This window comes from Saccopteryx leptura, chromosome 11 (assembly GCF_036850995.1).
Source record: "Saccopteryx leptura isolate mSacLep1 chromosome 11, mSacLep1_pri_phased_curated, whole genome shotgun sequence".
Lineage (NCBI taxonomy): Eukaryota > Metazoa > Chordata > Mammalia > Chiroptera > Emballonuridae > Saccopteryx > Saccopteryx leptura.
Genome location: NC_089513.1, coordinates 287167 through 308756, shown reverse-complemented (window position 1 = coordinate 308756; position 21590 = coordinate 287167). Strand labels below are relative to the sequence as shown.

At 39.1% G+C, this 21590-nt stretch overlaps 1 protein-coding gene across 1 annotated transcript in view; it reads right to left on the bottom strand.

Moving 5' to 3' along the window:
* The window catches only part of LOC136383469 (putative GTP-binding protein 6), a 38461-nt gene extending 19421 nt beyond the window's left edge, over positions 1 to 19040 (bottom strand). The window contains 1 exon segment of the mRNA XM_066353357.1: positions 18938 to 19040. Coding sequence (XP_066209454.1) covers positions 18938 to 19040 — 103 coding nt within the window.
* Positions 19041 to 21590: the final 2550 nt, after the last annotated feature.

The window sequence follows — 21590 nt, the reverse complement described above, 5'->3', positions numbered from 1 at the left end:
CCTCGGCAACAGTCCTTTCGCTTTCAGTGTGTGTGTGTGGAACTCCGGAATGCTCCGAGGATAAATTTTTCTGTTTCTAGTTGATAAATTTGTTGAGATTTTGGGGAGATCTGTCGGACGCGCTGCTCACGGTGCCATTTCCGTGACGTCACTCCTCCATTATTTCTTTAAATAGCATCTTTGCCTCATTTTTAAAAATAAATTTCTAGAACTTCTATTTGACATATGCTGGAGTTTCTCATTCAGTTTTTTAACTTTCTTTGTAGTTTCCATCTCTCCTCATCTCTGTGCCAAATTCTATGTAATTTCTTCGTATCTATCTTTTACCTTGATAATTTTATTTTTATTTATCTCTTGCTTACTATTAAAGCTGTGTTTTGAGTTTACTCAATGAGTATATTTTCTTCTTGATTGTTTTTTATATCTACCAATTTCCATAGATTAATTATTCTTTCATAATCCTGAATATTTTACACATATTTAAAGTCCTTTTCAGACTGCTTTATTTCTGTGATTTACGTTGTTACTTGTTTTATTGTGTTTGTTGACTCTAATAGTATTGGTTTCTTCATTACCATTGTACTTTTATTGACAAACTTATTCTCAGTAGGGACCCCATTAGTACCCTGGGTTGGGAGGTATTTTAATGAAATGGTTTTGTGTTTGTATATGGTTTTAGAAAAGCTGCTGCTGCCTTGTTTATTTTATTTTATTTTTATGGTTGTTGTTGAATGACTGTGAATTCACTTAAATAGGCAATACAGGAAGCAAAAGAGATATGAGGCATAGTTAATGACTTCTGCTTTGTGGACATTTTATTTGGAGTTTTGAGTTGATTAAAGATGAGTTTTAAATAACTTAAATAGAAAACAGAAATGTTGATTTCAGCCTTGGGAAAAATGATGAGAATTATGGCCTGGGTTCCTTTCAGTTATGGTAGATGTACTCCCAGTTTTGCATTCAGTGTTTCTGAAGTCTCAGGAAAACTGGTGCCAGGATATGAAGATGCAGGGCTGGAGGTTGTATCCCTACATGAACTTTACCTGTTCATTTGAAAAGCATGTGACTCAGGAACAGCTAGATGGAAGAGGATCATAGGGCAAGGTGTGTGGGAAATAGTGTGGCTATTTTTATCCTCTAAGTGTGTTGTGCCACTATTCCAAATTTCTCCAAGTTTACCTGCTTGGAACTCATAGAACAACTTCTTGATAGTCAAGATTTTTTTCTTGACTTGGCCTTCTTTGTACTGTGCAGATAATAGAAACTTTTATTATGTATCTATACATGAAGCTTGTTTGGCATTCTAACTTCTTGTGGATGACTGCAGGGATGACAAAGATTTTAGCTTGCCCTGTGGCTTATGAAGGGAGTTTAGTTTTACCTTTAAAGCTTTGTCCTATTTCACCTGGCATCAATGCCTCACCACTTGGGCTGTGAAATTTTCTTTTTGTTTTCAGTACTTCAAAACTTTGCCTTCTTGGATGCAGACTTAATTATATATTTTTTACTTATGATTTGTTATATAGTAGACATTTCTGTGTTTGAGTTGGATGTCAGATGGTCTTTCCACATCTGCTTAGTCATCCATCTTGAATAAAAAGTCACCAGTGAATTTACTGGAACTAAATTTTTTTTAACACAGTAGAGATAAAGTAGTTTGTAGATTTTTGTGTTTTGGTCTGTTAAGAAGAGTCTTCTGCCTAACTGGTGGTGGCACAGTGGATAGAGTGTTGACCTGGATGCTGAGGGCCCAGGTTTGAAACCCCAAGGTATTTGTCTTGAGTGCGAGGTCACCAGCTTAATCATGGGAACATTGATATGATCCCATTGTCTCTGGCTTGAGCCCAGATGTCAATGTCTTAAGCCCAAGGTCACTGGTTTGAGCAGGGAATTACTCACTCTTCTGTAGCCCCCCCACCTCTCAATGCACATATGAGAAGTAATCAAAGATTAACCAAGTGCCACAGTTACAAGTTGATGCTTTTCATTTCTATCTTCCTGTTTTTTTCATTTCTTACCCTCCTCTCTCTCACTCTCTGCCTCTCTCTCTCTCCTTTCTGTCTTGTTAAAAAAATGTCTTCCAGCCCTGGCTGGTTGGCTCAGCGGTAGAGCGTCGGGCCTGGCGTGCGGGGGACCCGGGTTCGATTCCCGGCCAGGGCACATGGGAGAAGTGCCCATTTGCTTCTCCACCCCCTCCCCCTCCTTCCTCTCTGTCTCTCTCTTCCCCTCCCGCAGCCAGGGCTCCATTGGAGCAAAGATGGCCCGGGCGCTGGGGATGGCTCCTTGGCCTCTGCCCCAGGCGCTAAGGTGGCTCTGGTCGTGGCAGAGCGATGCCCTGGAGGGGCAGAGCATCGCCCCCTGGTGGGCAGAGCGTCGCCCTTGGTGGGTGTGCTGGGTGGATCCCGGTCGGGCGCATGTGGGAGTCTGTTTGACTGTCTCTCCCGGTTTTCAGCTTCGGAAAAATACAAAAAAAAAAAAAAAAGGCTTCCTCACTACCATTTCCCATAATTATACATTTTAGTGAATTGGCAGTTAAAATAAATTATTGTAATAGACATGAATGGGACTCTCAAAACTTGAGCTTTGAAGTAATGGAATCTGTTATTAGGGACATATACATAAAACTGGTCAGAAACTTTTGTTTTTGATTTTGGGTTTTATTTTTGTATAATCATCAAAACTTAACCATGAGAACTGGCACACTGAGTGAGATTGAGTTGAGGGCACATTCATCTGATCTATACTTATTACAATGGTATACTTGCTCATAAATGCAAATGGTGACCGTGGCTGGTTGGTGCAGCAGTAGAGCATTGACCCAGCATATGGACCTTTGGTTCAATTCTGGGTCAGAGCATATAGGAGACGCGCCCATCTTCTTCTCCACACCTCCCCCTCTCACTTCTCTCTTTCTTCTTCCCTTGTGCTTGATTGGAATGAGTTGTCCACAGGCACTGAGGATGGATCCTTGGCCTCTGCCTGAGACACTAATAAATGACTCCAGTTGCAATGGAGCAGAAGCCCTGTATGTACAGAGCATCACCCCCTATTGGTCTTGCTGGGTGGATTCTGGTCAGTGTACATGCAGCAGTCTGTCTCTACTTCCCGTCCTCTCACTAAATTCTTTTTAAAAGGTAGGATTTGCTGATGTATACATACTTTACTTTTTTCCCTGGTGTCTCCTTGGGACTTCATTTCATGCCTCAAATTTCTGAATTTAGCTTCTTTATGAAAATCTTTATGGCCAATAAGAGTCTTTCTAAGATGTATTCCGCCACTCCTTGTGTACTCTGGATGGGTTTCTTCATATTGTTCATATATTCTTTTGCATGTACATTTCTTGAAATTGGATAATTCTGATTTGTGTGACTTGCCCCCTTTTCTACCTGAATTGTTTTCAGTATTATGTATCTTCTAAATTCCATAATGTTAATTCAACAGAAATTGAAATGAGGAAAAGATGGATTTTTGTTGTCATTGACAGTGATGCCAGCTTGCCAGATGGATGTAAAAATTTAAAGACTCTGAGAATCATCTTATTGAGTTCAAAACCTCCAAAATACCTGATATTACTTTTATCAAGTCATTCATTTAAACAGGTAAAATGGATTCTTTTGTGATATTGGGTGTTTTCATGCTCAGAACAGAATGTCTTTTTCTCATTTGTTGTTTTCAACAAAAATATTCCTTAATTTAGATGTTGCAAATTTTTTAACTTTTTCAATTTATGTATATGTATATATATGTATATGTATATGTAAATGTATATTTAATTATATTTCTATTTTTTTATAGACTCCATTTATTCATTTGAAAACTTTGCACCTGCTTTTCTTGGTTTATATGCTGTATTTTTCTATCCTAGTTGAGTTAGGGGTCTCCAGGACCACCCTCAGTCTCAGTGATTGTCTAAGACTCACTGGATTCAGAAAACTGTTATACTCATCGTTGTTTTATTAATGTGAAAGGACATATATTAAAATTAGCAAAGAGAAATAGTGCATGTTATGAAATCCAGGAGGAAGTAGGCACAAGTTTCCAAGTATCTCCTTTCAGTAGAGTCCCATGAAAATGCTTAATTCTATTAATAACAATGTGGGACAGTTTATAGAGTATTGCCAACCAGAAAAACTTGCCAGAGCCTTTGTACGTATGGTCTTTTATTGGGGGGTGTTAAGTCCCATTGGGGTTCAGCCTCCACATTACTGACACCATCTTCTTGAAGTCAAACCACCCAGAGGCCAAACTGAATACAGCATGGCCCAAGACCTCAGGCATATAGAAATATTCTTTTTTTTTTTTTTTTTTTGTATTTTTCTGAAGCTGGAAACGGGGAGAGACAGTCAGACAGACTCCCGCATGTGCCCGACCGGGATCCACCTGGCACGCCCACCAGGGGCGATCCGGCATACCCAGCAGGGGCGAGGCTCTGCCCACCAGGGGGCGATGCTCTGCCCCTCTGGGGCGTTGCTCTGCCGCGACCAGAGCCACATTAGCGCCTGGGGCAGAGGCCAAGGAGCCATCCCCAGCGCCCGGGCCATCTTTGCTCCAATGGAGCCTTGGCTGCGGGAGGGGAAGAGAGAGACAGAGAGGAAGGAGGGGGAGGGGGTGGAGAAGCAAATGGGCGCTTCTCCCATGTGCCCTGGCCGGGAATCGAACCCGGGTCCCCCGCACACCAGGCCAACGCTCTACTGCTGAGCCAACCGGCCAGGGCTTAGAAATATTCTTACAAGGTGTAATATTTTACACATAGTACACTTGAGCTTAGGCAAAAGGCCAAGAAGTGATCAGGTATAAAATTCCAAGAGTTCAGAATTCATCTCCCCAAAATTTGTCAAGGGCTGGTATTGACAACTTTCCTTAAGAATGTGAAGGGTTTGAGGAACATAGGCAAATCAATGGTTGCACATTAGTAAGTGCATGTTAATTCTTCAAGACTGTATTTAAGTATCACCTTTTCAGTGAAAACTTACCTGCTTTACTGTAAGAGGTTAATTGCTCACATATTTTTGCTTCGGCAATTACTTATACTTATTTCCTTTATAGTTATATTGTACTTTTTCTTTTCTTTCTTTTTTTTAAGAGATAGGAAGGAAGAGAGAGGGAGAAAGAGAGAAGGATCGAGTCATCATTTCTTCATTTTAGTTCTGTATTGATTGATTCTTGTATTTGCCTGCACAGGAATGGGTGGGTGAGGGGGGAAGGGGGGGCTCAAGCCCCTAGAAACTTCAGGCTTCAAGACCATGACCTTTGGGCTCAAGCCAGCATTTGGATCTTGTTGATCACCCAGTGGTCAAGCTGGCGACCTTGGGGTTTCAAATTGCAACCTCAGCATTCAGGGTCAATGCCTATTCATTGCAACACCATGGGTCAGGCTATTCTTTCTGTTTCTTGTAAGATTTTAAAACTCAGGTCATCTTAAATGTAAAAGTATTTATACTTTGCCTCATTTTTCCCCACCATACTGTTTCTTCATTTGAAGAATTGTTTTTATGTATTTCTTTGGAGCAAGATCTTTGTATGCATTTTGTATTATAAAAATAGCATTTTGTTTTCAAATATATAATTATAAATTTGAGGGTGATATCAGAAATAGCACCATAAAAAGCACTCTCAATACCTCTTTGCAAAATTTCAACAAATTCTACAACTAAAGACAGAAAATTCCAGGAGTGTCTGTAAGTCCCACATAAAGAACAAAGGTATGATAGGGTGAAAAGGTGGCTAAATATATAATCTACCCTGAAATAAATAAGATGAAGAATGGCACACTCCATCTTCTTCACTGACCTGAGCAAGGGCTGTTTCACTTGGAACTTGGAGAAAGTGAGGGCTAGGGGCATGGAACGAGCTGGGCTGAAGCAGAGAGGTTCAAGCCAAGGAAAGAGTGTGCCCCCAGCAGCTCATCCCACACGAGCTAAACCCTGGCAAAGGCGAGCAAGCCTTTGCCCTCATTACCCCCCGATATCCTGGTTGGTGAGCGGGGACAGTGTGCTAATGGTTCCTCCTAGCGGGTCATGGGCACCCACATTCCCAGACAGAGGGGCAGGATTAGAAACTGTCAGCAGTAGCCTTCTGCGTGGGCTGTGATAGAGGCTCAGTGTAATCCCTGCTCCCTGAACAACAGCACATGGGATGAGGGTGAAAGCAGAGTTTCCTACGCCCAGACTTTTCCGGGCGGTCGGGGCACCTCAACAAAGGCTAACAAAGCACATTCCCAGGGGGAAAAAAACCGAAAATGCTAGGGAGAGTGGTGTGCAGGCAGATTGCAGACAGTCTCTGGAGCAGATCTGTGGATCCAATTGCTGAAATTAGCTTAACTCACTGTCTGCTCACTGCCCAACTGGATTACGCTGGCAGTGGCTCTGGCTGACAAGGTCTTCTTTCTCAGGTCAGTGATCTAAAAGAAGGGACATGATATTTTTTAGGGCCTCTTGCTCTGCATGTCATAGCTGGGGCAACTTCCTGCCAGCCGATACAGGGTGAATAACACATTCCTACGGAACAGACCTCAGAGAACACTGCAGAAGTTGGACAGGCTAAACTGTAGGCTTTTTAACAAGGAAGAAGCCTGCAGAGAGCAATCCCATGGAACGCTAAAGAAAATTTAACTAGATATACCCGCATCACTTTAGAAAGGAGCCTGAACAGAAGTCAACATGCCCCCCCTACCTGCTTAAGCTGGTGGCTCTGATCAGAAGAGCTTTCGTACTCAGGGCTGTGTGCTAAAAGGAGAGAATTGGCAGCTTTTGAGACCTCCTGTTCTGCAGGCAGTGACTAGGGCATCTTCCTGCTAGACTATACAGGTTACAACTTGCAAAAAACCTGAGATAGTGATCATACAGAGTGCTAAGGCATACTAGATACACCTGGAGGCTCATAGAAACACATGTTGAGAGCAATTGGCTCACAGCCCTGCCTGATTATGCTGGTGACCCTGACTGACAGAGCATTACACAGAGCCTTGCGCTGAGTGGAGATAGAGTGGGGATTTGCCAGCTCTTAGGGCCCCTTACACTCCAAACAGTGGCAAGGGCAACCTCATAGCTGGATCACCAGGCTGACAATTCAGGAAGCAGAAACTTGGAGAGAGGCTCTGAAATAATGGACTCACCCATTGTTGAAGCCACTGACCAGGAAAAGGGAAAGGAAAGAAAAAGGAAGAAGAGAACCTCTCACACTCAAGAAAAATCTACAGTCTTTAACAGTCTTTATAACTTTTTTTGTTTCTTTCATGTTCTTATCTTTATTTTTTCCTTCTTCTACATTGGTCCTTTTATTCTCTGCTCATCTTATTCTTTTTTCTTCATCTTTAACTACATTATTACCCATAAGTGTTACATTTCCTATTTTTTTCCTCTCTATGAGGGTTACACTCTAAAACCCTTAACTCTCTCCTTTTTTTTTCTTTTTTCTTTCTTTTTTTTCTCCCTCTCTTTTAGTTTCTTCTTTTCTCCTACACTTTTCCACTCATTTGATCCTCACTCACAAACAAATTATTTTATTTTGGATTCAATTTCTTTGTGGCATTTTGATGCTTTTTACTTTGCTTTTTAACTCATTAGGATTACCCCCAAACCGGGCCCTCCATTCTATGTAGCTTTTGTCCCACTTAATACAATAGTATTAATTTTTTTTGTTTCCCTCTTACACTTTCACCGTATCTATCAGTCGATCATCATTTACAAGCAAATTATTTTATTTCTGATTTAAATTTATTCCTTTTTTGCATTTTGTGAGTTCCTATCTCCTTTATACTCCTATATCATTTCTCTCCAACTCAGGCCCATTATTATAGGTAGTTTTTGTTCCACTTAGCACAATATAATTCTCAGTTTTTAATGATAATTTCTCAAAGAAGTAAAGAAAAAAAAATAATTTTAAATTATTTTTTAGTGTAATTTATTTTTTTACTTTTTACTCTTTATTAATTCTCATTAGTGGTATTAACAAAAGCACCCTCAGATGCCATTAAGAAAAAGGATATTGAATATCATGAATACAAAAGACAAATACAGCACAGAGAAATGAGGAAAACTATAGAAAAAAATTTAACAGATTGGAAACCTTGGAGTTAAATGACAAAGAATTTAAAATAGAAATTCTAAAAATACTCAAAGATATACAAGAAAACACAGAAAGTCAATTTAAAGAGCTCAAAAAACATCAAACACAAAGAACATATTACCAAGAAAATTGAAACTATGAATACAAATCAAAGAAAGAAGAAAATCTCAATTCATGAATGAAAAACAAGGGAACAAGCTTAGAACAGGCCAGATAGAAGAGAGGATTAGTGACATAGAAAACAGGTAACTTGAGGCACAACAGAGAGAAGAAGAGACTCAAGAATTTAATAAAATGAGAATGGCCTACAGGAATTGTGTAACTCCATCAAAAAGGGAAACATAAGAATTTCAGAAGGAGAAAATAAAATGGAGAACATATTTAAACAAATAATAGATGAAACTTCCCAAGCCTGTGGAAAGAACTAAAGCCTCGAATTCAAGAAGAAAACAGAACACCGAGTTATCTTAACCCCAACAAACTTACTCCAAAGCACATCATAATGAAATTGGCACAAACCAATGACAAAGAAAAAAATTCTCAAGGGAACCAGAAAAAAAGAATACAACATATAAAGAAAGGCCTATTAGATACTCATTGGATTTCTCAGCAAAAACTTTACAGCTAGAAGAGAGTGGACCCCAATATTTAAACTTCTGAAAGAGGGGAAATTCTAGCCAAAAATACTATAATCATTAAAGCTATCATTCAAATATGAAGGAGAAATAAAATACATTTACAGATACAGAAAGAAGAGGAAATTTATCATCAAAAATATTTTTATGCAAGTTTCTGTTAACATAAGTTACAAGTTTTCTGAGATAGTGTCACTCGTGTATGTTTGGTTTCAAATTTAGTGTAGTATTTACAAGACTTACATAGTCGTTTGCTCTTCAAGTAAAGAGGTGGTAGAAATTGAAATAGAACTCAGTTTTGTTACACAGTAATGTACCTGTACTGCTTCTGCTTAGAATCTCAAGGTGAATGGAAGAATTATGTTTTAAATAACTGTTACTTTCCTTCTCTAAAAAATTAGTGAAAATCAAATCATTCTTTTTTCAACACATTACTTAATGCATTGTTCAACGACTCATTTATTTATTCTTTGCACGTGCCTTTCGGCTAACATGATTTCAAGTTATCTGAGTTAGTGTCACTCATGTGTATGTTGCCTTTCAAATTTACTGTAGCTTTTACAAGACTTACACAATTGTTTGATCTTAAGGTAAAGCAGTGTTAGGAATTGTAATAGGACTCAGTTTTGTTACACAGTAATGTACCTAAAATGGGTGACCTTAACCTCTCAAATGGAATAAAATCTTTATATTTCAAATATCACTTAATTTACTTCTCATAAGAACTTGTAAAAGAGCAGTTCATATTTCAGAACATATACTTTTTTCAGCACAATTCTTATTGCTATTTTACAAGACTCATTTAGATATTCTTTGTAGGCAGGTTTTTACTAACATGAGTTTCAAGTTAGATGAGTTAGTGTCACTCATGTGTTTGTTTGGTTTCAAATTTAGTGTAGTATTTACAAGACTTACACAGTTGTTTGCTCTTCAGGTAAAGCAGTGTTAAGAATTTAACTAGGACTCAGTTTTGTTACACAGTAATGTATCTGTACTGCTTCTGCTTAGCATCTCAGAGTGAATGAAAGTAGTATGTTTTAAATAACTGTTAGTTTCTTTCTCTAAAAAACTAGTAAAAATCAATTCATAATTATGGAGATATATTTTTTCAACACATTTCTTAATGCATTAACAACTCATTTAATTCTTTGCACATGGGTTTCTGCTAACATGAATTTCAATTTATCTGAGTTAGTGTCACTTGTGTTTGGTTTCAAATTTATTGTAGTTTTTTATTTTATTTTTTTTATTTTTTATTTTTTTCTTTCATTTTTCTGAAGCTGGAAACAGGGAGAGACAGTCAGACAGACTCCCGCATGCGCCCGACCGGGATCCACCCGGCACGCCCACCAGGGGCGACGCTCTGCCCACCAGGGGGCGATGCTCTGCCCATCCTGGGGGTCGCCATGTTGCGACCAGAGCCACTCTAGCGCCTGAGGCAGAGGCCACAGAACCATCCCCAGCGCCCGGGCCATCTTTGCTCCAATGGAGCCTTGGCTGCGGGAAGGGAAGAGAGAGACAGAGAGGAAAGTGCGGCGGAGGGGTGGAGAAGCAAATGGGCGCTTCTCCTGTGTGCCCTGGCCGGGAATCGAACCCGGGTCCTCCGCACGCTAGGCCGACGCTCTACCGCTGAGCCAACCGGCCAGGGCTATTGTAGTTTTTGCAAGACTTACACAGTTGTTTGCTTTTCAGGTAAGGCAGAGTTAGGAATTGAAATAGGAGTCAGTTTTGTTACACACATATACCTATACTGTGTATGGTTAACTTTTCAAACTGAATGAAATGGTTATGTTTAAAATAACTTTTAGTTTACTTCTCAAAAGAATCTGTTAAAATCAGTTCATTCTTCTGAAGATATCTTCTTTCAACACAATTCCTAATTGTTTATTACAGGGCTCATTTATCTATTCTTTGTATTTTGGTTTCTGCTAACATGAGTTAAAAGTTTTCTGAGATAGTGTCACTCATGTGTATATTTTGTTGGAAATTTACTGTAGTATTTACAAGACTTACACAGTTATTTGCTCTTTAGGTAAAGCAGCATTAGGAATTGAAATAGGGCTCAGTTTTGTTACACAGTAATATACCTGTACTGCTTCTGCTTAGCATCTCAGAGTCAATGAAAGAAGTATGTTTTATATAACTGTTAGTTTCTTTCTCTAAAAAACTAGTTAAAATCAATTCATACGTATGGAGATATATTTTTTCAACACATTTTTTTAAATTTTTTAAATAAATTTTTATTAATGTTAATCGGGTGACATCAATAAATCAGGGTACATATATTCAAAGGAAACATGTCCAGATTATATTATCATTCAATTATGTTGCATACCCATCACCCAAAGTTAGATTGTCGTCCGTCAACTTTTATCTAGTTTTCTTTGTGCCTCTCCCCTCCCCCTCTCCGTCTCCTCCTTCCCTCTCACCCCTCCCTCCCCCCACCCCCAGTAACCACCACATTCTTGTCCATGTCTCTTAGTCTCGTTTTTATGTCCCACCAATGTATGGAATCATGTAGCTCTTGTTTTTTTCTGATTTACTAATTTCACTCCATATAATGTTATCAAGATCCCACCATTTTGTTGTAAATGATCCGATGTCATCATTTCTTATGGCTGAGTAGTATTCCATAGTGTATATGTGCCACATTTTCTTTATCCAGTCTTCTATTGAAGGGCTTTTTGGTTGTTTCCATGTTATGGCCCCTGTGAACAATGCTGCAATGAACATGGGGCTGCATGTGTCTTTCTGTATCAATGTTTCTGAGTTTTGGGGGTATATACCTAGTAGAGGGATTGCTGGGTCATAAGGTAGTTCTATTTTCAGTTTTTTGAGGAACCACATTACTTTCTTCCATAATGGTTGCACTACTTTACAGTCCCACCAACAGTGAATGAGGGTTCCTTTTTCTCCACAGCCTCTCCAGCATTTGTTATTGCCTGTCTTGTTAATAATAGCTAATCTAACAGGTGTGAGGTGGTATCACATTATAGTTTTGATTTGTATTTCTCTAATAACTAATGAAGATGAGCATCTCTTCATATATCTGTTGGCCATCTGTATTTCTTCCTGGGAGAAGTGTCTGTTCATGTCCTCTTCCCATTTTTTTATTGGATTGTTTGTATGTTTGTTGTTGAGTTTTATAAGTTCTTTGTAAATTTTGGATATTAGGCCCTTATCTGAGCTGTTGTTTGAAAATATCATTTCCCATTTAGTTGGCTGTCTGTTTATTTTGATATCAGTTTCTCTTGCTGAGCAAAAACTTTTTATTCTGATGTAGTCCCATTCATTTATCTTTGCCTTCACTTCTCTTGCCTTTGGAGTCAAATTCATAAAATGCTCTTTAAAACCCAGGTCCATGAGTTTAGTACCTATGTCTTCTTCCATGTACTTTATTGTTTCAGGTCTTATATTTAGGTCTTTGATCCATTTTGAATTAATTTTTGTACAAGGGGACAAGCTGTAGTCGAGTTTCATTCTTTTGCATGTGGCTTTCCAGTTTTCCCAGCACCATTTGTTGAAGAGGCTATCTTTTCTCCATTGTGTGTTGTTGGCCCCTTTGTCAAAGATTATTTGACCATATATATGTGGTTTTATTTCTGGGCTTTCTATTCTGTTCCATTGGTCTGAGTGTCTATTTTTCTGCCAATACCATGCTGTTTTGATTATCGTGGCCCTATAATATAGTTTGAAGTCAGGCATAATAATGCCCCCAGCTTCATTCTTTTTCCTTAGGATTACTTTGGCTAATCGGGGTTTTTTATAGTTCCATATAAATCTGATGATTTTTTGTTCCATTTCTTTAGAGAATTTCATAGGAATTTTGATGGAATTGCATTAAATTTATATATTGTTTTGGGTAATATGGCCATTTTGATTATATTTATTTTTCCTACCCACGAACAAGGAATATTTTTTCATCTCATTGTATCTTTTTCGATTTCCCTTAACAATGCTTTGTTGTTTTTGTTATATAGGTCCTTTACATTCTTTGTTATGTTTATTCCTAGGTATTTTATTTTTTTTGTTGCAATCGTGAAGGGGATTATTTTTTTGAGTTCGTTTTCTAATATTTCATTGTTGGCAGAGAGAAAGGCTATGGACTTTTGTATGTTAATTTTGTATCCTGCGACCTTACTGTATTGGTTTATTGTTTCTAGTAATTTTTTGTGGAGTCTTTCGGGTTTTCGATGTATTGGATCATATCATCTGCAAAAAGTGATACCTTTACTTCTTCTTTTCCGATATGGATGCCTTTTATTTCTTTCTCTTGTCTGATTGCTCTGGTCAGAACTTCTAGCACCACGTTAAATAAGAGTGGAGAGAGTGGACAACCCTGTCTTGTTCCTGATTTAAGGTGGAAAGTCCTTAGTTTATACCATTTAATATGATGTTGGCTGATGGTTTATCATATATGGCCTTTATCATGTTGAGATATTTTCCTTCTATACCCATTTTGTTGAGTGTCTTAAACATAAAGTTGTGTTGTGTTTTATTGAATGCCTTTTCTGCATCTATTGATAAGATCATGTGGTTTTTGTTCTTTGTTTTGTTGATGTGGTGTATTACGTTAACCGTTTTACGTATGTTGAACCATCCTTGAGATTCTGGGATGAATCCCACTTGATCAAGATGTATTATTTTTTTAATATGTTGTTGTATTCGATTTGCCAGCATTTTGTTTAGTATTTTAGCATCTGTATTCACTAGAGATATTGATCTGTAGTTTTCTTTTTTTGTGCCATCCTTGCCAGGTTTTGGTATGAGGGTTATGTTGGCCTCATAAAATATGTTTGGAAGTATTGCTTCTTCTTCAATTTTTTGGAAGACCTTCTGTAGAATAGGGACCAAGTCTTCTTTGAATGTTTGATAGAATTTACTAGTATAGCCATCTGGGCCTGGACTTTTATTTTTGGGGAGGTTTTTAATGTTTTTTTCTATTTCTTCTCTACTAATAGGTCTGTTTAGGCTTTCTGCTTCTTCATGACTCAGGCTAGGAAGGTTGTATTGTTCTAGGAATTTATCCATTTCTTCTAGGTTGTTGAATTTAGTGGCATAAATTTTTCATAGTAATCTACAATAATTCTTTGTATATCTACGATGTCCGTGGTGATTTCTCCTCTTTCATTTTGGATTTTGTTTATATGAGTTCTTTCTCTTTTTTCCTTGGTAAGTCTTGCCAAGGGTTTGTCAATTTTGTTGATCTTTTCAAAGAACCAGCTCCTTGTTCTATTAATTTTTCTATAGTTTTTCTGTTCTCTATTTCATTTATTTCTGCTCTGATTTTTATTATCTCCTTTCTTCGGCTGGTTTTGGGTTGTTTTTGTTATTTTTCCAGTTCCTTAAGGTTTGAAGTTAAGTGGTTCACTTGGGCTCTCTCTTGTTTGTTCATATATGCCTGAAGTGATATGAACTTCCCTCTTATCACTGCTTTTGCTGCATCCCTGAGGTTCTGATATGTCATATTGTCATTTTCATTTGTCTGAATATATATTTTGATCTCTGCGCTTATTTCTCCTTTGACCCATTCATTTTTTAAAAGTATGTTGTTTAGTTTCCCCATTTTTGTGGTTTTTTCCCCCTCTTTTTTGCAGTTGATTTCTAGTTTCAAGGCTTTATGATCAGAAAATATGCTTGGTACAGTTTTAATTTTTCTGAACTTTCTGATATTATGCTTATGGCTCAACATATGGTCAATTCTTGAGAATGTTCCATGTACACTAGAGAAAAATGTATACTCTGTCGCTTTGGGATGAAGTGTCCTGTAGATGTCTATCATATCCAGGTTCTCTAGTGTTTCGTTTAAGGCCACTATATCTTTATTGATTTTCTGTTTGGATTACCGATCTAGATCCGTCAGCGGTGTATTGAGGTCTCCAAGTATGATTGTATTTTTGTCAGTTTTTGTTTTTAGGTCAATAAGTAGCTGTCTTATATATTTTGGTGCTCCTTGGTTTGGGGCATATATATTAAGGATTGTTATGTCTTCTTGATTCAGCATCCCCTTAATCATTATGAAATGACCGTTTTTGTCTCTGAGTACTTTTTCTGTCTTATACTCAGCATTATTAGATATGAGTATTGCTATGCCTGCTTTTTTTTGGATGTTATTTGCTTGGAGTATTGTTTTCCAGCCTTTCACTTTGTATTTGTTTTTATCCTTGTTGCTTAGATGTGTTTCTTGTAGGCAGCATACAGTTGGATTTTCTTTTTTAATCCATTCTGCTACTCTGTGTCTTTTTATTGGTGAGTTTAATCCATTTATGTTTAGTGTAATTATTGATACTTGTGGATTCCCTATTGCCATTTTATAAATTGCTTTCTGTTAGTTTTGTATCTTGTTTGATTCTTCTCTTTTGTTTTTCTATCATTTGTTTTTGTTTGTATTCCATACTTCTTTCCTCTGTTGCTACCTTTTTTAAGTCATGTGATTTTGTGGTGGTTTTCTCAAGGGTGGTTACCATTAAGTAATGAAAAGGGTACCTACCATATTCATTGTAGTACCCTATCTTGCGAGTGTTTCTGCACTTCATCGTCTTTTGCTATTGTTAATCTCTGTCGTCTCCCCTTTTTTTTTGCTTTTGTTGTCACAGTTTAAATTTGGTTTTATTGTGTTCTTCATGGAGCTTTTACTTGTGGTTTTGTTTTGTTTTGTTCTTTGGATCTGGTTGGAAAACCCCCTTTAGTATTTCCTGGAGTCTTTTCTGTATTTGTGAATGTTTTTATTTCTCCTTCATACTTGAAGGATAACTTTGATGGGTATAGTATTCTTGGCTGAAAGTTCCTCTCTTTCAGGACTTTAAATATTGGGGTCAGCCCTGGCCGGTTGGCTCAGCAGTAGAGCGTTGGCCTGGCGTACGGGGGACCCGGGTTTGATTCCCGGCCAGGGCACATAGTGGAAGCGCCCATTTGCTTCTCCACCACCTCCTCCTTCCTCTCTGTCTCTCTCTTCCCCTCCTGCAGCCAAGGCTCCACTGGAGCAAAGATGGCCCGGGTGCTGGGGATGGCTCCTTGGCCTCAGCCCCAGGCGCTAGAGTGGCTCTGGTGGTGACAGAGCGACGCCCCAGAGGGGCAGAGCATTGCCCCCTGGTGGGCAGAGCATCGCCCCTGGTGAGTGTGCCAGGTGGATCCCGGTTGGGCGCATGCGGGAGTCTGTCTGACTGTCTCTCCCCGTTTCCAGCTTCAGAGAAATACACAAAAATAAAATATTGGGGTCAACTCTCTTCTAGCTTGTAGAGTTTCTGCTGAAAAATCTGATGATAATCTAATAGGCCTTCCTTTATATGTTGTATTCTTCTTTTCCCTGGCTGCCTTGAGAATTTTTTCTTTGTCGTTGGTTTGTGCCATTTTTATTATGATGTGCCTTGGAGTTGGTTTGTTGTGGTTAAGAAAACTCGGTGTTCTGTTTGCTTCTTGAATTTGAGGCTTTAATTCTTTCCACAGGCTTGGGAAGTTCTCTATTATTTGTTTGAATAAATTCTCCATTCCATTTTCTCTCTTTTCTCCCTCTGATATACCTATTATTCTTATGTTATTATTTTTGATGGAATCAGACAATTTCTGTGGGGCTTTCTCATTTTTTAAAATTTTTGAGTCTCTCTCTTCTTCTCTCTGTTGTGCCTCAAGTTGCTTGTCTTCTATGTCACTAATCCAATCTTGTATCTGGCCTGTTCTATTAGCTAAGCTTGTTACCTCGTTTTTCAGTTCATGAATTGAGTTTTTCATTTCTGTTTGATTTGTTTTATAGTTTCAATTTCCTTGCTAATATATTCTTTGTGTTCATTGAGTTGTTTTCTGAGCTCCCTAAATTGCCTTTCTGTGTTTTCTTGTATATTTCTGAGTATTTTTAGGATTTCTATTTTAAATTCTCTGTCATTTAGCTCCAAGGTTTCCAATATAGTAAATTTTTTCTCCATAGATTTTTCCACATCTATCTGTGTTACTTCTCTTTCTTTTGTATCCATGATATTTGATTTCCTTTTTCTTAATGGCATCTGAGGGTGCTAGTCTTGTTGCTAGCACTAATGAGAATTAATAAAGAGTAAAATGTAGAAAACAAATAAAAAATATAAAAAATAAATAAAATTGGAAAAAACGCACAAAAAAACCCAGTAATAATTTCTTATTTCCCTCCCCTTTTCTTTCTTCTCTTCCCCTTCTCTTCCCTCCTCCTTAGATAAATATTGTGATAAACTGTGAATTATATTATGCTAAATGAAACAAAAACTGCCTATAACGGAGGGCCTGAATTGGGGGGAACTCTTCAAGGGGCAAAAAAGGAAGTAGGGACCTACAAAGTGTAAAAAAGGAAAAAATTTGGGTCAAGTATAAAATCATTTGCTTGTAAGTAATGGTCAACTATGAGAAATAATGAGAGGAATAAGAGAGAAACCAGGAAAAGGGGAAAAAAACTATTATTTAAGTGGAGCAAAGACTGAATAGAATGGAATTCCTGGGTTGGGAGGAATGCTACTGAGTTAAAAAGTGAAGTAAAAAGCACCCAAAATGCTACCAAAAAATCCAAAAAATCTTGATCCCCAAATTAAATAATTTGTTCGTGATTAAGGATTGAATGAGAGGAAAATTAAAAGAAGAAAGAAGAAACTAATAGAAAGGGAGAAACAAGAAAAAGGGGAAAAGGAAAAAAAGAAAAAGAGAAAAAAAACAAAAAGAGAGAGAGTTAAGTGTTTTGGAGTGTAATCCTCATGGAAAGTAAGGAAGAAGAAAAGAAAATGAAACACTTATGGGTAGTGTAGTTCAAGAAAAGGAAAGAGTAAGATGGGCAGAGAATAACAGGACCAAGGTTGAGGAAATAGAAATAATACCAATAAAGGCAAGAGGATGAAAGAAACAAACAAATAAAAGAAATAGTGGGACAAATTATAAAGTCTGTGGATTTTTCTTGAATTTGAGAGGTTAACTTCTTCCCTTTTCTTTCCTCTCCCTCTTCCTAGTCGGTGACTCTGTACCCCAGGCTCTGTTCCTATGGCATGCTTAGGTAGGGATTTGCAGTTGATGAGACTCTACGGCAGGGGTCCCCAAACTTTTTACACAGGGGGCCAGTTCACTGTCCCTCAGACTGTTGGAGGGCCGGACTATAAAAAAAAACTATGAACAAATCCCTATGCACACTGCACATATCTTATTTTAAAGTAAAAAAACAAAACAGGAACAAATACAATATTTAAAATAAAGAACAAGTAAATTTAAATCAACAAACTGACCAGTATTTCTTTTTTTTTTTTTTTGTTTTAATCTTAGTAAATCTGACCAGTATTTCAATGGGAACTATGCTCCTCTCACTGACCACCAATGAAGGAGGTGCCCCTTCTGGAAGTGCAGTGGGGGCCTGATAAATGGCCTCAGGGGGCCGCATGTGGCCCGCGGGCCGTAGTTTGGGGACCCCTGCTCTACGGCAATGTCATATATTTGGCTTCAGTCTTGGTAGTCAAGGCTTGTTAGCATTTGCAGGCTCCAACAATGAGAGAGTCCGTTTTCCCAGAGCCTCTTTCCTAGTCTCTCCTTCCTGAATTAGCAGCCTGATGATCCAGCTATGAGGCTGCCGCTGCCTCTGCCTGGGGAGTAAGAGGTTTAGAGAGCTGGCAAATCCCCACTTAATGCAGGGCTCTGGGTAAGGCTCTGGCAGTCAGATCAGCCAGCGTAATCAGGCGGGGCTGGGAGCCAATTGCTCTCAAGGTGACGTTCTGTGAGCTTCTAGGCCTGTTCAGCACACTCAGCACTCTGTGGGACCACTGTCCCCAGGCTTTCCGTACTTTGTAGCCTGTTTTGGCTGGGAAGAAGATACCCTAGTCGCTGCCTGCAGTACAGGAGGTCTTAACACTGCCAAGTCCCTCTTTTTAGCGTATGTCCCTGAATATGAAAGCTCAGCCAATCAGAAGTTACCCCCACCCCTTTAGCAAGAGGCACTAAAAAAATATCATGCCTCTTGTCTTGGATAGCTGGACTGAGAGAGATCTTGTCAATTAGAGCCTCGTAGGTCAGTTAGGAGGTGAGCAGCCTGTGGGTTAGGCTAATTTCAGCGATTGGATCCGCAGAATTTCTCCAGAATGAACTGCAAGCTGCACGCGTGCCCCTCCCCCAATGCTTGATTGTTAGCTTGAATGGCTGGGTGAGGCGCCCTTCCCACCTAGAGAAGCTCGGGTGTAGGGAAGTTCACTTTGGCACACTCCCCGTGCACCACTGGCACCTGCTGCTTGTGTTGCGGTGATTACTCGCAGGCAGGTGGTTGCTGGGCTGCTCACGGCCCAGCACGCAGGGGGCCGTGCTGCTCACAGCCGGCACGCGGGAGGCTGGACTGCCCACTGTGGGGGCCATGGGCTGGGATGCTTGGGGCGTGGCACACTGGCGTTTGCTCGTGTGGGCTGATTCAACACAGGCACACTCTTTCCTCGGCTGGAACGAATGTCGGAGCCGCAGCCTAGCTACCTCCACACCCCTTGCTCCTCCCAACTCTCAGTTCCAAGTGAAAGCAGCCTTTGCTCAGGTTAGTGAGGAAGGCAGAGAGTTTCTTTGTCCGACTTATTTCCCTCAGGGTTGATTATATAGTTAGCCAATTTTTCGCTCGATCCTACCTTCGCCTTCAGGGTGTGAAACTCTCGGATGCTCCAAGAGTAGGTTTTTCTGTCTCTGGTTGTTGAACTTGTTGAAATTTTGGGGAGATTTTTTGGTTCATGTCCTCATGGTGCCATTTCTATGACGTCCTGAACACATTTTTTTTTTTTTTTTGTATTTTTCTGAAGCTGGAAATGGGGAAAGAGAGTCAGACAGACTCCTGCATGTGCCCGGGATCCACCTGGCATGCCCACCAGGGGCAATGCTCTGCCCACCAGGGCGTCGCTCTGTTGCAACCAGAGCCACTCTAGCGCCTGGGGCAGAGGCCAAGGAGCCATCCCCAGCGCCCGGGCCATCTTTGCTCCAATGGAGCCTCGGCTGCGGGAGGGGAAGAGAGAGACAGAGAGGAAGGAGGGGGGGGGTGGAGAAGCAGATGGGTGCTTCTCCTGTGTGCCCTGGCCAGGAATCAAACCCGGGACTTCTGCACGCCAGGCCGATGCTCTACCACTGAGCCAACCGGCCGGGGCCTCAATGCATTGTTAAACAACTCATTTCATTCTTTGCACGTGGATTTCTTTTCTTTTTTTTTAAAATTAATTAATTTATTTTTACAGTGACAGAGAGAGAGACAGATAGGGACAGACAGACAGGAACGAAGAGAGATGAGAAGCATCAATCATCAGATTTTCATTGCGTCACCTTAGTTGTTCAGTGATTGCTCTCTCATATGTGCCTTGACCGTGGGCCTTCAGCAGACCAAATAACCCCTTGCTTGAGGTGAGCTTTGCTCAAAGCAGATGAGCCCGCACTCAGGCTGGCGACCTCGGGTCTCGAACCTGGGTCCGCCATATCCCAGTCCGACGCTCTATCCACTGCGCCACTGCCTGGTCAGGCTGCACGTGGATTTCTGCTAACACAAATTTCAATTTATCTGAGTTAGTGTCACTCATGTGTTTGGTTTCAAATTTACTGTAGTTTTTGCAAGACTTACACAGTTGTTTGCTTTTCAGGTAAGGCAGAGTTAGGAATTGAAATAGGACTCAGTTTTGTTACACAGTAATATACCTATACTGTGTATGGTTAACTTTTCAAACTGAATGAAATGGTTATGTTTAAAATAACTGTTAGTTTACTTCTCAAAAGAACTTACTAAAGTCAGTTCATTCTTCTGAAGATATATTCTTTCTACAAAATTTCTAATTCTTTATTACAGGGCTCATTTTCTATTATTTGTATGCGGGTTTCTGCTAAAATGAGTGAAAAGTTTTCTGAGATAGTTTCACTCACGTGTATGTTGGGTTTCAAATTTACTGTAGGTTTTACAAGACTTACACAGTTGTTTGCTCTTCAGGTAAAGCAGAGTTAGGAATTGAAATAGGACTCAGTTTTGTTACACAGTAAGGTATCTATACCGTGTGTGCTTAACCTTTCAAACTGAATGAAATAAGTATATTTCAAATATCTCAATTTCTTTCTCATAAGAACTTATAAAAGAGCAGTTCATAGTTCAGAACATATAGTCTTTCAGCACAATTCTTAATGCTATTCTACAAGGCTCATTTATTTATTTTTCTTAGGCGGGTTTCTACTAACATGAGTTTCAAGTTATCTGAGTTAGTGTCACTCGTGCATGTTTGGTTGCAAATTTACTGTAGTATTTGCAAGACTTACAGAGTCATCTGAACTTCAGGTAAAGCCTCATTAGGAGTTATAATAGGACTCAGTTTTGTTACACAGTAATGTTCCAAACCTTGTATGCTTAACCTCTCAAAATGAATGAAATGGTTATGTTTCAAATAACTGTTTGTTTCCTTCTCATAAGAACTTGTAATAGAGCAGTTCATAGTTCAGAATATATAGTCTTTCAGCAAAATTCTTAATGCTATTTTACAAGGCCCATTTAGTTATTCTTTGTAGGTGGGTTTCTACTAATATTAGTTTCAAGTTATCTGAGTAAGTTTCACTCATGTGTATGATCGGTTTCAAATTTACTGAAGTATTTACAAGACTTACACATTTGTTTGCTCTTCAGGTAAAGCAGTGTCAGGAAGTGAAATAGGACTCAGTTTTGTTACACAGTAATGTACCTGTACTGCTCTGCTTAGCATCTCAGAGTGAATGAAAGAATTATGTTTTAAATAACTGTTACTTTCTTTCTGTAATAAACTAGTGAAAATCAATTCATTCTTATGAAGATATATTTCTTCAGCACATTTCTTAATGCATTTTTTAACAACTCATTTAGTTATTCTTTGCACATGGGTTTCTGCTAACATGGGTTTCAAGTTATCTGAGTTAGTGTCACTCATGTGT